The sequence below is a fragment of the Mustela erminea genome, chromosome 3 (genome assembly GCF_009829155.1).
Source record: "Mustela erminea isolate mMusErm1 chromosome 3, mMusErm1.Pri, whole genome shotgun sequence".
Classification (NCBI taxonomy): Eukaryota; Metazoa; Chordata; class Mammalia; order Carnivora; family Mustelidae; genus Mustela; species Mustela erminea.
The window spans coordinates 82,000,499-82,017,233 of NC_045616.1; the positions used below are offsets into that span (position 1 = coordinate 82,000,499).

At 42.3% G+C, this 16,735-nt stretch overlaps 1 protein-coding gene across 1 annotated transcript; it reads left to right on the forward strand.

The window, feature by feature from the left end:
• The first annotated feature begins 2,218 nt into the window (after positions 1-2,218).
• GRXCR2 (glutaredoxin and cysteine rich domain containing 2) lies at positions 2,219-15,874 on the forward strand. The gene is made up of 3 exons (XM_032336296.1): positions 2,219-2,554; positions 8,797-9,024; positions 14,454-15,874. Exons 1-3 carry the CDS (start codon positions 2,219-2,221, stop codon positions 14,634-14,636), a joined length of 747 nt encoding a protein of 248 aa, XP_032192187.1. The 3' UTR covers positions 14,637-15,874.
• Positions 15,875-16,735: the final 861 nt, after the last annotated feature.

Consider the following 16,735-nt stretch of genomic DNA (forward strand, 5'->3'; position numbering starts at 1 on the left):
TCGTTCTGTACACTGGAGTAAATGAATGAGGCTAATGTAGTCGGGGATGGCCACCTGGAAGCCTGGGCCCTAGCTGGTTGTCCTGAGGGCAGAAGGAGCCATGTGTCAGCCTCCTATAATGCATTCAAGGTACATCAGGGCCAGCTCTGCACCCTAGGAATCCTAGAAGAATGTATATTCTGATGTTATGATGAGCCCATCTTTCTTTTAAAAAAATGCAATGTGTGTGTGTGTGTGTGTGTGTGTGTGTAACCTATTCCTTATGTTGATTATGTAGGAACTTGTAATTGTGAAACCGCTCCTTAGTGGAAATACAAATGTTTTTCTTGACCACTTTCTGATCCTACCTGTTCTCCATAAAATATGTTCAACCCTATTCCAAAAGTTTGATTTATTTGATTTTTCTTACCTGGAGTCAATTCATTCAGCAGTTATTAACTGAGTTATTTTATGCAGGTACTTCGATAAGCAATGGGGATAGAGAAATGGTAAAGGCAGTTTCTGAGTCTAAAGTGTTTACAGTTTAGTGGAGGGAAACGCAGGAATGGTCAGAGAAAGCAAGAAGTGCTTAATGGTCGTTGATCCAAAGTTCGATGGCCTTTGACTTGGGGCAAGTGGGAAGACTTCCCAGAAGCAGTGACATTTGAGGTGTATCTTGGAGGAGGAGTGAAGGCTTGACATTTCGGTCAGGAAACACAGCATTGGATAAGAGACAGAAACCTGTGGTTGTAAGAAACAGGTGAGCTTGTTACTGTGCCTGGAATACCAGTTTCAGGCAGCACCTAGAAGAGTGACAGAGGATGAGGGTGGAAATGATGGTACGGTTAGTTTTGGGGAACTTTGCCTGCTGCACAGAAGGGCTAGGACTTTTTATGAAGGAGATTGACATCTGCAGTTTTTTAAAACATGCCTCTGGCTTCACTGTGGAGAATGGTTGGAGGGGGAGGTCATGAGGAGATTGTTGCAATCTTGAAAGCAGAAGTGATGAGGGCTTGACCTGGGGTCAGGTTGGTGGGGGTAGATGAAAGAAGGCAGTGGTCATAGAATCCATAGCTATGGCAGTAAGAGTACAAGACAAGTCAGTCTGGGCAATGGAGTGAGTAATGGAATCATTAACAAAAAACAGGGAGAAAGGCTCAACCCCACCATTTCAGCTCTTCAAATCCAATGTCTCCTTTTAGACTTTACTCATGTGCCCATTCCTTTTCAAGCCTTTTTGCATCCTTGTTTCCTTAGGGACCACTCTCTCCCCAGAATACATATTCTGGGAGTCAGTTTGCTGCAAGCAGGAGGCTGTTACTTCGTATGTGTTAGGTGTGTTTCCTGAACCAGACTGCAGGACTGTCATTCACAAGCCCCACATCTCCTATTTCAGTGATGCTCATCCCAGCAGCTAGTGCACCCTGTCAGACCTTTACTCAATTGTCTACAGTAGGCAGCGGGGCCTCGTGCTGCACTTGCAAATAAAATCTTATCTATAAAGTATAGAGGAAATGTAGCCTTTCTGATTCATACAGAGGTGGAGGCCTTGAATCCAGGATCCGTGGTTCCCTCCTATCTAGGGCTCCGGGAAACACGGTTTGAAAACTTTTGGCTTAATGGACTGGCTGTGGGTTTGAGAGTTAGAGCTGAGTTCTAACCCCTGCTCTGTCTCTTACCCTAGCTGCAACAGAATAGACAAATGGAGCAACTGCTCTGAGTCTCACTGTCCCCCCTGTAAAGCAGGGCTCAGTATACTTCCAGTGTAGGCTTATTGTGAGGACCAAGTAAGGCGATGCATGCAAAAATCTGTGGCACCTGTTAAGTACTCACTAGGTCATTGTTGTTGTAAGAATAAAAAGAAGACATTTGCTAGCTGTTGGAGTAACTGAGCCTTATTGAGTTGATACTTGTTCAGTCTAAATAAATCTACGCTTGCTCAAGTTAGGAAAAACCAGTGTTGGGGGTGAAGTTATGGGGGAGTTTAGGATTCAAAGGGGACCCAATCTTGTCTTACACTGCGCTTCGTCCGCTCTGTAAACCCACAACTGGCTACGTTGGCATGAAGGTCTATCAATATTTAATGTGTGGGTGTCAGTTGCTGTAAACTGAGCACACCCCAGCATCAACTTGAATTAATTATATGCAAGAGGAGAGAAAATAAAATGCCTTTTCCTCAGAGCCCCAAATTTTACTGGCTACACTGAAGCCTGAAAACCACAGGGTGAAATTTCTACTGATGGAGGACCCTGAGAAGAAGCTGAACCAGAAGAGTGACGGCAAACCACGGAAAGTACGATTTAAAATCTCTTCCTCCTACAGTGGCAGAGTGTTGAAGCAGGTCTTTGAGGATGGGCAGGAATTAGAGTCGCCAAAGGAGGAATACCCTCACAGTTTTCTCCAAGAGTCCCTTGAACCAGTGGATGGTGTTTACGGGTCTGGGGAAGCCCCCAAGCCCCAACCATACTCCCCTAAGCTGACTGCTCAAAGGATCAGCGTGTTTAGAGAGGGCAATGCCTACAGTTTGGCGGGCAGCCAGCCTTTCTTCAATGATTACAAGGCGAATGACCATAAGGTTGGTATTGTGCATGGTGTATGAACTTTAAGGACTAAAACGTATATAGGAAAACACCTAACTGATTCAAATTTGTATCTTGCTCATGCTCCAGTACCAACCAGAGCTGTAGGTGCTCCAAATGGGACACTGCTATTGGAGTAATATTTCTGGGACAAAAATAGCATGCTTGCTGCCTCCTCATTGGAACTTGCAATGAGCATGTACAGTATTCAGTACCATCCAGGGTAGTAAATGGTAATTGGGCCATTGGCTGGGTTGTCTTGGTAAGTAAGTTAAATAGAGATGCAGTGGTTTTCAGCTTGCCAGACTGCGTTTTAGAAAATTATGTGACAACTGGTTGTTTTGTTTCCTGTTGACAACTGGTTGTTTTGTTTCCTGTTCGAAGGTGCTCATTTCACTCCGGCCAGTTACTCAGCTTGTGGTTTATCCATGTCTTACTTTATTTCCAATCCCCCTCCTGCTGCCTGCTTTTAAAAAATGTTTGTTTCTTTGTTTATTTTGCCTTTCCATTGCTCATTAGTGTGAACACTGACTGGTTGGAATCCTGGGAAGAAATGGCAAAAAGCATGTCAAACAGAGGAAATGTTACTTGGGGAAGAAGTTTGAGCTAATAGTTCAATTGAAATGTGTATTTTATCTCTTAATTTCAGTTCTCTTCCCCAGTACCATGCATAATGAAAAGCCCCTACATGATTTTCTTTGAAGCTAGAAGAACTTGGGAAATAGTCACTGATTTCTAAAAATGAAAAGGAGATGTGTATATGGCTACCATTGGAACCATGAATGCCTTTTTTTCTTTTATATTAAATACAGTTATATAATGTGCCAGGTTATTAATGAATAGTACACCAGGATATGCTCTCATCTTTAAAGTGTGAAATTCAGATAATTACTCTCTAATCATTTTTATTGTTAGTTTCCTAAGGGAACAGATAATTCGTCTATATAGACAAATGCACTGGCCTTTCTGACATTGGTAAAAGTGTAATTATGGGAGTCCACATTTATCAAGAGATAATACCAGGTTTCCTTTTGATTATAAAAGGGGCCAGAGTGAACATGTTAGTGGAGCGACTTATGCATTACAAAGCAGTTTCACATAGTCTGTCCTTGGGTCTTTACCGCAGCCTGGAGGAGAAAGGCAAACTGTGGTCATTCCCATTTTGCAGGTAAGGAAAACCAAGTGCCAAGTTATTAAGGGATCCACCCAGTATTAGAGAGTCATTAGGTGCAAAGTCAGAATAAGGACCCAGATCTTCTGGTTCCTCATGCTTTTGGTTGTGTGTGATGTTCCTTTTTATTCTCTAAAATTATTCTTTTTATTCCAATTCTATTCTCACCATTAATATTATTGGTGATGTTAATAGTAATAGTTACCATTTACCAAGTGCTTATTATATCCTAGGTTCTTGGCTATCTCTTTTACTTACAGTATCTCTTCGAAACTAAATCTTACCTGTATGTTTAGACTTTACAAAGCTGTGGTATACAGACCTTGTGCAGGCTGTGGTAGATAATTTGGCCACCTGACCTTTATAAGTCCTGTGTCCAACTTGGGACTTATGTATATGTATGATTTGGTAAGGACTTATAAAACCAGACAACTGACTCTTCATAGCAGCACCACAACATTGTTTAAACACAGTACTCTGGAGACCGTGTTCAGAGTTTGATTCCTGCTTGATCAGGTTTCCTGTTTGATCCAGTTATCCTTGTTTCCTTTGCTGCCTGATCCAAATGCTACCTCCCAATCTTAGCCAATCTCTGGGTAAGAGGGGGTCAGGATGGATTCTTGCAGCTCCGCCCACTGAAACCAATTGTCAGTGTGGTATTTATGAAACTCAAGGAAATGAGAGCTGGAAAGCCATGATTTTTCAGTAGCAAATTCAACTATAAAATAAACCCTAGTAAATATTGGTTATGAAGCAACACTGGGTAGCAGTTAAACACAAGAATTATAAGTAAAGGCTCTAAATTTGAAGAGGTGTTTATACATCAGTGTTCATAGCAGCTTTATTCACAGTTGCTCACGAGTGGAGGCAACCCAGATGTCCATCGGTAGATGAACGGACAGATAAAATGTATATACACGCAGTTGAATATTACTCAGCCTGAAAAAGGAAGGCTATGCTGACACATGAAAGCACAGATGAAACTTGAAAACATTATGCTAAGTGAAATAAACCAGTCATAAAAAGATAATTATATGATTCCATCTATGTGAAGTGCCTAGAATAGTCAGATTTATAGAGACGGAAAATAGAGCAGTGGGAGCTTAATGGGGATACAGTTTCAGTTTGAGAAGATGAAGAAGTTCTGGGAGTGACTGGTGGTAAGGGCTCCACAACAGTGTGAACGTAATAATGCCACTGACCTGTACACTGAGAAGTGGTTAAAGTGGTAAATTTCATGTACTATGTATTTTACCACAGTAAAAATAACCATTTTTAAAAAGCAGGCGTGGGCACCTGGGTGGCTCAGTCAGTTAAGCTTCTGCCTTCGGTTCAGGTCTTGATCCTGGGATTGAGCCCTGCTTTGGGGACCCTGCTTGGAAGGGAGCCTGCTTCTTCTGCTCCCTCTGCCTTTCCACCCCTGCCTGTGCTCTCTCTTTCTCTCTCTCTCAGATAAATAAGTAAAATCTTAAAAAAAAAAAGGGCAGGGGCTCTTATGTCTTTTAAACCTGGGCTTGCTGTCCCCTTGCCTACTTACTGTGGGAGCTTGACAGACCACTTATTATTGCCGTGCTTCAATGTCATTTTCTATGAGATGAGAGTGAATAAAAGTATCTACTTATGAAGTTTGTTGTGGTGATTAAAAAAAGATTTTATGTAAGAAACACTCAGCATTGTGCCTGGAACATTGGATGTGCTTAGCAAGTAATCCCTACCTTTGTGATAATGACCAGGTTCTCATCAAAGAAATACTGAGTCTTTAAAAAAATTTTTTTTATATGATAGAGAAAGTAGTTATAAACAAATAAATATTTTAAAGAATTGAAACCATTTGAAGTTTATAAGTTTCATTTTAAAAAAATGGAAGGGAAGGAAGGGACATGGCATTTACTGAACACATCTTTTGTATATATGTCATTGCATTTTCAAGGCAATTCTTTGAGAATTTTACAAATTGGAAAAATAGCACATGGGTTTTGGTATCTTGCAAATCTTGCACAGAAAAATTGACCTCAGGCCTGCCTGCCTTCATAGCCTTTTGCATTTCTAGAACTCAGGAAGGCGTCCCTGTTGTTTAAGTGGAAAGGTTTCATGGTGCCCGAATAGGAGTCTCCAGGCACGTGGCCATGGATGTCAGAGCACTTATGAAGCTCAGTCACCCAGGTTGCCATTCTGGGCACTATGGAAGGAAATACAAAAATTCATGGCTTCGTCCTGGCCCTCTGTAATGCAAGAATATGTGTTCCTCATGGGCAACTGGTTGTCACCAGATAATGTGAATTTTAGTTACGCCTTGAGGGTTTCCTTAGACACAAGGAAGAACTTGGCTGTTGGGGTGACTGAAACATAAACACACCTTACAGGTGATTTGGGACCCCCCTCCTTTTAAGTACATTAAAAATGAATGTACTATCTTGGGTGTCTCAGATACAGACCAGCTTAGAGGCAGGAGGTTGGACCAGATGACCACAATTTTTTTTTCAGTAGGTTGAGAGTTTCACCTTGAAAAAACCAGTTCTACATGTGAAAAAAAGCTCCCTAGTAACTAAACCTCTTTGGCTATTAGTGGAAGTGGAAATGGAACCTTCTAAAAGTGCCACCATCTTTATCTTCTGATGTTCAGAAACTGATAGTCCAGAGTGTGAAACAGGAACCCAGTGTGCATCAAACAATAGGAAAGGGAAGCTGCCACACGATCCCTTGAAGAGAAGGAGAGAAAACAGGGCCAAGTAGGAAGCTCCTGACTTCATAAATAATGTGATAGAAAACTCTCTGTGTGTTCCAAGGAAGGGGATCCCAGTACTGAAGTCCTGTTTCAGCCAGGTTGCGACTGAATGTGTTATGGCTATATATAGGAGACTGCTTGATTGTGGCATCCCAGTGAATTTGGTTTCCACACTTTCGTAAATGCAGGCAGAGTATTTGGAGCCGACGTATTTAGCTGTGTAGCATGATTGTGCATGCAGTACTAATGAACAGTGTTAAGTACCAGCAACAGTAACAACCTTGCATAGTATCTTTAGCTTTGAAAACCCTGTTTTAGGGCGCCTGGGTGGCTCAGTGGGTTAAGCCGCTGCCTTCAGCTCAGGTCATGATCTCGGGGTCCTGGGATCGAGTCCCACATCGGGCTCTCTGCTCAGCAGGGAGCCTGCTTCCTCCTCTCTCTCTGCCTCTCTGCCTACTTGTGATCTCTGTCTGTCAAATAAATAAATAAAACCTTTAAAAAAAAAAGAAAACCCTGTTTTATATATTCTTCATTGTACTTCCACCCCTAGAGATTGATATAATTAGCTGCAGGGATGAGCATCAAAATATTGCACCCCAGGAACATTGCCCTGTCAGCACAGAAGCCAGCACAGCTTTGGAACGGGGTCTTGAGACCTGGGCTCCTAAACATTAACGGCTACATTACTGGGTTTGGGGATGGTAGAGGCTCCCTAAAGAGAGCTGAGGGCGACAGGAGGGCACACAGAAGTCGCAGGACAGCACCTGCTTACCACCCAGTATCCAAGTATTCCTGTTTTTTGTTTTGTTTTCTTGATAGTGTGTGCATGCATGAAGGGGGCGAGGGGCAGAGGAAAAGGGAGAAAGGATCTTAAGCAGACTCCAGTTTGGACACAGAATTCGACTCGGGGCTCCATCTTTCAACCCTGAGATCACGACCTGAACAGGGCTCAGCAGTTTGAACGCTCAACCAACTGAGCCTCCTACGTGCCCCAAGGCATTCCTGGTTTCATAATGATTTTGTCTGTGGTGATGCCTACCAGTTAGATGTCACCCCATTTGGAATGAGCAAAGTGAGGTTCTAAGAGGCCAGATGACTCTCCTGTATCTTACAATTGGTGAACAGCACTATTAAGATTGGTCTTGTTTGTTGCCAAGCTTTCTTATCTCTGGGTTCTTAGTTAAGTAATCCCCAAACATTTACTCCTCCATGCTTCTCTGCTGCATTGTAGTATTGCCTAAATTATTCCTCAGCAAATTACCAAGTCATACATAAAAAATGCACATAAAGGAACATAAGCTATTAGTAATGATGCTGCAGAAATATATTTATTGACCTAAAAAGATTAACGTATTATACAGATAATAAAAACATTACATATATAAGATCATTACATATATGTAAGATCACTTCTCTCTCTCTCTCTATATATATATATATGTATGTGTATATATATGATCATTGTATACATAGTGATCTTACAGGTTTTTTTGCGGGGAAATGCTTGTGAATAGTGCTGTATGGTTAAGAATATGGGCTTTAGGGGGAGGGCGGTTGGGAGAAGGGGGTGGGATTATGGACATTGGGGAGGGTATGTGCTTTGGTGAGTGCTGTGAAGTGTGTAAACCTGGTGATTCACAGACCTGTACCCCTGGGGATAAAAATATATGTTTATAAACAATAAAAAAAAATAAAAAAATAAAAGAATATGGGCTTTAGAGTTAGACTGGGGTTTGAATCCTAGCCACTGATAACCTTGGGAGGCTCTTAACCCCACTGTAACTCAGTCTCCTTATCTGTAAAATGTAGAAATCATAGGATCCACCTCAAGGGATGTTTGAGGAGAAAGTGAGGTAATGTTGTAAAATGCTTAGCATGGTGTCTGACACACAAAAAATGCTATCCACTAGAGTAAAATAATAATTCAGTAAATTTTATCTAATATTATCATTTATACATAAACATTTTGGAGAACTGTTTTGTTTTTTTTTTTAAAGCACTCTTCTGTGTTTATAAAACACCTGCTGTGCCCAGCTCTGCCTCAGCTACTGTGATATGTAATGGGAATAGAAACTTTGGCTCCGGCCCTGCGGAGTCTTGCAGCCCCGTCATAGGATTCGTTCAGCTATGGTCAGTTACCATCAACAGGGAGAAGGAAGCTGGTTTTCAGGGCTTTTAGAGAGAGCCAGCAAACCCAGGCACGGATTGTAGCTTTAGGGTCTTTTGGGATTCTAAGTGCTAGACAAGTTCTTTGTCCCGTTTCCCGGGATGTTGAACAGGTTCTGCAGCCCTCTATGTCGTGACTGCTGGTAAGTTGCCATGCTCATTCTCCATTTCTCTAGTCTCCACCTATTATAGATTTCGGAAAGATCATCATCTACACGAATAACTTGAAAATCATTCGAACCCCAATGGACAAGAGAGATTTCATGAGGAAAATTCTCCAGAAGGAAGAAGAGGCTGAGGAAGAGTCTCTGGTGAGCAAAGAAGAAATCTATGGAGACCGTGACCAGAACGACGGGCATTTGCCAGACACGGAAAGCACTTTCCCCCATAGCCAGTACCCACAGGTGTGTCAGAGTGGTTCACTGTCCTCCTTGGAATTGGCCCTACAGCCGTGGTCTCCATATGGTTTTGACTGTGCACTACTTAAGTGAAAAACGTCAATATAAATACTTTAGATGTGTAACTGTTAAGAAATGTTGAGGAATTTTAAGTTTATTACATTTTAATGGTATGTGATTAGCAATAATCTATGTTTCAAATATGCATGATTTTTGTTGTTTTTGGTGACTTCTGAGAGCTGATTAGGTATTTATTGTTTTCACTCTGCATATAGTGTGGCATAGAACAGTTTCCAAAGATGGAAAAAATCAGCTCTGTTCTTCTTACAGGTTTGCTTGTGTTTCTGTTATTGGGGTTATCCTCAATCCAATTTCCTTAATGAATCTTACCAAGTCATGTGTCTGGGTTTTGTAGAGATTAGTTTTCTTAAAACTAAGCACTATCCTCTGTACATCCGCTGGACCAGGGACAGTGGAACTTCTTTATGTTGCAGTATGCTCGAAGTGAATGAATGAGCCAGGACACCACTGGCACTTTACGTGCTATGAGGTCAGTTTCCATCATGCTTGCTCCAGAGATCCTTGGGTCCTATATTTGTCTGCGGACTGCCTGATCCAGTGAAGAGGCCAGTAGCAACTAATTTATTAAAAATCAGCATACCAGTTTCTTTTGAAAGTATGATTGAAGCTTAATTTCTTGCCTTTTTAAGATAAAAAGTAAATAGAAATACTTACAAAGATTTTCTGCCCACACCTCTCAGAGGTGCTAACTCCTCACCTTGGAAACCGTTGCTCAGACATGCTCAGATGAAGTGGTAGAGTGATGATAGTCATTAGTTCACAGTGTGGGATTGGCAGTGGGAAAAGCAATTTTGATGGATCTAAGCTAAGAGGGTAAAAGCTTGGATAGCAGCAGAAATGAATTTTCTCTCTCTTTGGTTTTCATCCCTTGGGAGTTTCAGCTTTACTGTGGGACTCGCTCTTACCTCCTCAGGGTTGGTGTGACAAAATGGGCAAGGGACTTCCTCATAGTGAGTGATGTCTCTACCCTGGTAGGGTTTAGAGGGCAGAAACCAGAAGGTCATGACCAGACTCTAGCAGAAGATTCTTATTAAAGTTCTGCTCACAAGGACTCATATCTCTTTGCAACCTGATCTCACACTTGATAAGATATTTTTGAAATGCAAATACGATCACGTCTCCCCTTCATCACTCTTTTTCCCCACTGCAAACTTCAGTGACCTCTCACTTCTTGGAATAAAACAGTAGATAGCCTGTTCACCTCTTTAGCCTCCTCTTAAACATCTCTTCTCATTCTGCCAGACACACTGCCCTTCTAGCTACCACTCATATGGTCTTTGCCCTTTCCTGCCAGAGGCAACTTCCTTGTGCCTAGAATGTTCTCCAGATTCCCCACTGCTTTGCCCTTAGCACCTGAAATCTCAATGGAGACATCACTTCTTTAGAGGGCCTCCCCTCACTTCTAGGATGATGAAATATCCAAGACTGGACCCCTCAGAGCACCTCACCCTCGTTTTTAGTTGCAGTCGTAGATTTCCCTGTGTAAATCTTTGGTTAATGTTAACTTTCAGCCACTAGAATTTTTCTCCACAAGGGCAGGTGCCGTATTTATGTTGGGTGTGGCATAGGAGTTCCCATGTCAAAAAAAAAAATAAAAATAAAAATAAAAATAGCGCCTGGCATAGAGTAGGTGTGCAGTAAATATTAGTTAAATGTTTGTGGAAAGAGTATTAGAATTCGGAACCAGAGAGCCAGCTGGTAGGAAGTATTGTGCTTCTGCCTTCTCTTGCTGTTCAGAACCTAGCAGAACAGCAGGTGGACTACTAAACATTGTGATCCAAAGCATTACCTTCCCACTTTAAAATTCATTAATTCTACTCTTTTTCACACCATTCTGTAATTTGTTGGAGCATATATTTTCAGAAGAGAGCCAGGCATGATAAAACGCAGGTCATGCTGCAGGCCTGAATAAAAAAGCAGCAACAGGCCTGACATGACAATTATCTTTAAATTCAGTTTGGAGAGATCCATGTGTTTTCGCTCTACTACTATAAACGAGGATAGAAGTGTGCAGGAGAAAGTTGCTGTGAAAGGTTGTACTAGACTTGCCTGTCTTTTAAACTCTGTTTTAAATTGCTATTTGTTTGCCAAATCCCTCATGCAATAAATGCCCAGACAGGTTTTATTGTATAAAAGAGGGTCGGAGAACATCAAGGAGCCCCTTCCGACCAGGAGACTCTTTGTTGTGTTAGATGGAACAGGGAAGCAGTGAGAGCCTTGATGAAAGAGTGGACCAAGGCTCAAAGCCAGACCATGCTGACCCTCTGTATTAGCTGTAAAAGAAAAGGAGAGGAATGATTGAATTGAGCCACAGGGAAATACGGAAGGGGGAAAATCTGGCTGTGTGTTCTATGGATCCGAGACCATAAGTCATCTGGGCTTCTTTATGCTTTATAAAGATCTTGCCTTTGAAGTAATAATAATAAGAGCTGCCATTTATTGAGGGCCTCTGACCGCTGGGCACCATGCCTGGTGCTTTCCATGCGTTAGGCTCTTCATTCTCACAAGGACTCTGAGGGAGGTGTTGTTAGCAGTCTTCTTCTATAGCTAGGGAAATCAAGGCACAGAGAAGTTAAGTAACTTGCCAGAGGTCATCAGAACCAGGGGTCAAAGCCCAGTCCACCTGACTACCAATCATATCGTCTTAACCTGCCTGCTGAGCAGCCTCCAGATTGGTGCTTCTTAGCTCCTTCAGGTTTACCCTAGCCTTTGAGTCTGCCATGGAAGCTGAGCCCCTTGCTTGTGGAGCTAGTAAGAGGTAGTTTGGGTTAGGTCTGTCAGTTCTAGAACCTAAGCTGTGCAGTACAGCGATGTTCTAAGTCCTCTCACTATTTTCTGAGAAGAATTTAAAAACCTGGGAATGGAAGACAGAAGCTTACGTCTCACATGCCATGGACAGAGTTGAGGCTCAGTAACACTTGATTTAATGACTCATTGAAAGATCCAGTCAGCACGCCGAGGGCAAGGGTTTGAAGGAGGGTGGTATCCCAGGGTAAGAGTAGAAACTCCAGTGATACCTCTAATACTCCACTGTATAACCACATGACAGTAGAGAAAACTTGATCGATGATTTGTTTTTTTCCCTGCAGCAGGCTCACCAGGTTGTTTCCTTAATCTTTTAATATCTGAACCTGGCATTCTGTGCAAATTAATTTTTGGTTGACATGGATGGCATTATGGTAGGATTTTACTATACTTCCTTTGGCAACATTAAAATCTCACTGGGATCCAGTACAAAACAAAAACAGGTGGATATGGCAGAAAAATAAGGACCGTGACAATTTGCTTAAAGAATATTTTGGCAAATACATCTCTTTTGAACATTTTAAGGGAAGAAAACAACTTTCCCCATTGTTAATATATAAAAATATGGCCACAATCAATAAAATATTAACAGAAGGATGCATAGCATCATTTAGGTTTTTGTCAGTTGGGTAATCACTTCTGTTCCTTAAATCTAGAATAAATGAAATTTAATGCCTTCTTAGGTACTTTGTAGCACAATGGAAACACTTTCAGAACTTATGCCACCCTTTTCAAGATTATTTTTATTCTTAAGTTATAACAGAGAGCTGTGTTGGCTGGGTGAAGCCACCCGGTGGACTCCAGCCATCTTGTGAGTTCCTAGAATTTAAGAATTGGAAGGGTTCTGTAGGTACTGTCTTTTTGTTCATCCATTCAGCAAACATGTGAATGACAGATACTGTGCCAGGCACTGCACTTTAAGGCTTGGGTGTGATGGTGACAGGGACTAGCACAGAGTGGTCAGCAGAAGCTTCCAGTAGATTATGAGACCTGTCATGCTTGGGGCAGTATAGGCAGGTCAGGCCTCCTGGGCCAGGGGGGTGGGTACTGCTAAGCTGACATCTAAAACTAAATAGGAGTCAACTGGGTTGGGGAGAACAGCCCACAAGATGAGAGGCAGGGCTCCACTCTGGATCCATGCCAGAACTGGTAGATGTCTGGACTAGGATTTTGGTCGGGGATGAAGAGACCTGGGTGGATTTGAGAGATGTTTAGCTGGTAAAATAGACAGGCCTTGGTGCTGGATTCACCTGTTATCGATCTGGTACTACCCATTATTTCTTGGAAGGTTCGTGGTCTATGCACAGTCTTTGCAGAGTATAAAGCCTGCTGGTTTCCTTGAGATGTCTTAGGGAAGGAGCATGGCAGTAGACGGGGCATTTTCTTTTCTTTTCTTTTCTTTTTTAAAGATTTTATTTATTTATTTGACAGAGAGAGATCACAAGTAGGCATAGAGGCAGGCAGAGAGAGAGAGAGGAGGAAGCAGGCTCCCTGCTGAGCAGAGAGCCCGATGCGGGACTCGATCCCAGGACCCTGAGATCATGACCTGAGCCGAAGGCAGCGGCTTAACCCACTGAGCCACCCAGGCGCCCCAACGGGGCATTTTCTGTAAGATGCGAGTCAAGGACTAGTAAGTCCAGACTTACTGGCAAGGCTAAGAAGTGAACTGACTTTTATGGAGAATCTGTAATATGGCAGATAATATATTGTGGTCTTTTCATCTACTCTGTCATTTCATACTGCAGCTACTCCGAGTGGCGAGCATCACCAGTCCCATTTTGGAGAAAAACAGATTCAGAGCAGTCAAGGGAACTGTCCAAGGTGCCTAATTGCTGTCCCAAGCTTTATCACAGTTCTCAAAGAAAACAAAGAAAGTACTGCAAGAATTCAGAGCTAAGCTTTAGAGGATTGTAACCTCTCTTACAGTTCTTGACCTCAGTCCCTCAGTCAGTCACACAAGAATGCCGGCTGTTGGGACAGCTGCAGGGAGGGGCTGTGTGCATAATCCCGAGGGGCAGGAATTCTGGTGCTCCATCGCCTAGGATCAAAACCTGCCTCCTCTCTTCCAGGCTGTGTGACCACAGCCAGATAACTGAACTTCTCAGTGTCTCATTTTCCTGTCTGCAGGAAGGATGCTAATACTTGCACTGTCTCGCCAGGATAGCATATGGATTAGATAGGTGGATGTAGAGAAAGCTCTTAGAACCATACCGGGCCCCTACTAAGTATGCTACAAGTGTTCGCTGTTAGTATTTGGCAACAAGGAAGAATAAGCCCTCATCCTAGTAGAGCATACGGAAATCACAGGTCAGATGGTGATAAGGGTGACGAGGAAGGGAAAGGTACAAAAGGCAAGGCAGGGGCTGCTGCCTTAGAGACTCCATCAGGGAAATCCTCTCTGAAGAAATTCCAGTGAGTATTCTATGCCTCTGGCGAGCTTCCGCACTGGCATTTTTGGGAAGCATTTTGTACTCTGCCTGTTTGCTTCACCCTGTTTTGGAACCGTGGTCTGGAACTGCTGTCACTAAACCCTGACCTGTCTCTTGCAGGAAGGGGAGCTTCCCGAGGACAACTGTTTTCACTGCCGAGGGTCAGGCAGTGCCACCTGCTCTCTGTGCCACGGCAGCAAGTTCTCCATGCTGGCCAACAGATTTAAGGAGTCCTATCGGGCCCTGCGCTGTCCTGCCTGCAATGAGAATGGCCTGCAGCCTTGCCAGATTTGCAATCAATAGCCCATGGCTTTGTACATCCGCTGTGATCGCATCCTTCCTGAAGCTATTTCTAATAAACTGCCCCCTCCTTCTCTTCCCTCGCCCAGCAAGGAAGCCACAGTGGCTTGCGACCACTTCCACCACTGGCAAAACTCAATCGCTTGATAATATTTCATAAGGCTAGGAGCATCTCCGTGTGGTTCTAAGCGGCAGAGGCAATTTCGAATTAGAGTCCGCTTTGAAACAGGTTCTAAAATTATCCTTCCAGGAACGTGTGTGTGCATCTTACTTGACTTAGCTCAGCTTTTCCCTTGCACTAGTGAGCAAATAAATGTACATTTCAGGCATCAGGTTGAAATCATTTTCTGGTTGGGAGTTATTTTGCAAAATTATGCTTCGAGAAAGGAATAAAAAAGGCAGGTTTCTGATGAGCTGAACTCCTGTAGCTTATAGTGCATTTCAAATCGTTATTGATCAGATTGAGTTTTTAATTAAGCAGAAGAGAAAAGGGATGTCCCTATGTGGAATGTATGAGCAGGCCACTGGAAACAAAACAACATGTATGTGCTTTATGCTGAAGATAGGCAAGCTGAGAAGGCCTTTCTTTCAATGTCCTGACCATCTCCTGTGTGAAGTGCTTGGGTAGGGTTCATGCAGGCAATGAGCATTGCTACTTCTTAAGACCAGATGAGATAAGACATTCCTGCGTGCCTCTAAACTCCTGGGGTTATAAGCCAAGTCAAAGCTATTTATGAGAAATTTGGTGCTTAAGTATGTCTGTATGATATGACTTCTTCCAGCCCCTGAATTATTAGTAAATAAATAAATGTATATTAAATCTAAGATAAAGCCACAATCTCTTCAGAAAAGCTTGGCTATTTTGTAGTTCTTTGTTGGAACTGACTAAAAGAAAAACTGTCACCAAGGCAGATTTTTAAGAATTATCTTTCTGCCGCCTGTGAATACACGTGCTAAAGGTAATTCTTTCCTCTTAAGGTTGGTTGTAAAATTAGAGAAATTCTTTTGTTAATGAACTTTTGTAGCTCTAACACCCACTGTCCTTACCCCTTGAGAGTATCACTTGTAAAATCTGTTATCTATTGAAACACATGGCTTTTCTATGATAATTTTGGTTTTCATAACTTAATTTTTTTCAAGATTTGTTTGTTATCCTCTAGTAGCTGTTAAAATAATTCAACAGTAGAATGCTTTTCAGGAAATATGAACACCTCTAATAAAAAGATTAAAATATTTTTGGAAGCCGTGATAAATGTTGCCTGTTCTCTCTTAGCCAGAATGATAGAATGGTGGTTCACCGGCTTTCTTTGCTTCGACACTTAACTGTTCTCTGACTTGGTGTCTGTTTTCTCGCAGCTTTGGGCACTTCTCTTCTTCTGGAGTACCAGAGGAAGGAATGATAACAGGAAATCTCGATATATTCTTCTCTTTTTCGGCAGGAACGTTCGATGATCAATAATTTGAGCCCCGCCTGCTGCATGTGCACTGTTGCCCATATGGGCACCATGACCCTTCGGTAGGGCATGGGGGGCATGGGGCTTACAGTTTCAGTGGAGGAGAGACAGATCTACAAACGGATAATTAGTGTTGTGTGACATGTTCTGGGACAGGGGAATTACAAGGAGCGTTTGAAGCACAGAGAAGGGACATCTCGTATAGCCTGAGTGGGGTTTGAGGGGCTTCCCAGAGGAAGAAGTGTAAGCAATGTTAGCTTCTTTTCCTTCTTTCATGCTTTCTGGAAACTTTAATCCTTTTCACCCCATAATAAATACATCCACTAATAATTACATCTGTTTGTTCAGACAACAGGTATTTATTGAGCCTTGGAGATCTATCAGTAGACAAAACAGACAAAATCCTCACCCCCATAGAGCTTCCATTTTGATGGGGAGATGCTGGCAACTGAAAACATGTATTCAATATATGATGTATATATTCAGAGACAACTGGAAAGTATGCAACAGAGAATTAAAATATATAATTGTACGCACATATATAATGTATAGGTGTTTGGAGTGTTAGAAGAAGATAAAGGCTTTCATGAAAAATGATAAGGGGGATAGAGAGTTGAGAGGGCTGCAATCTTAGATTAGTTTTCAGGG

Excerpts from the sequence above, each read along its gene's own strand:
- GRXCR2 (XM_032336296.1), top strand. The coding sequence starts at position 2,219 with ATGGAGGACCCTGAGAAGAAGCTGAACCAGAAGAGTGACGGCAAACCA. Across the intron at positions 2,555-8,796 it reads ACAAGGCGAATGACCATAAG|TCTCCACCTATTATAGATTT; the intron begins GTTGGTATTGTG and ends CCATTTCTCTAG. Across the intron at positions 9,025-14,453 it reads CCCATAGCCAGTACCCACAG|GAAGGGGAGCTTCCCGAGGA; the intron begins GTGTGTCAGAGT and ends TGTCTCTTGCAG.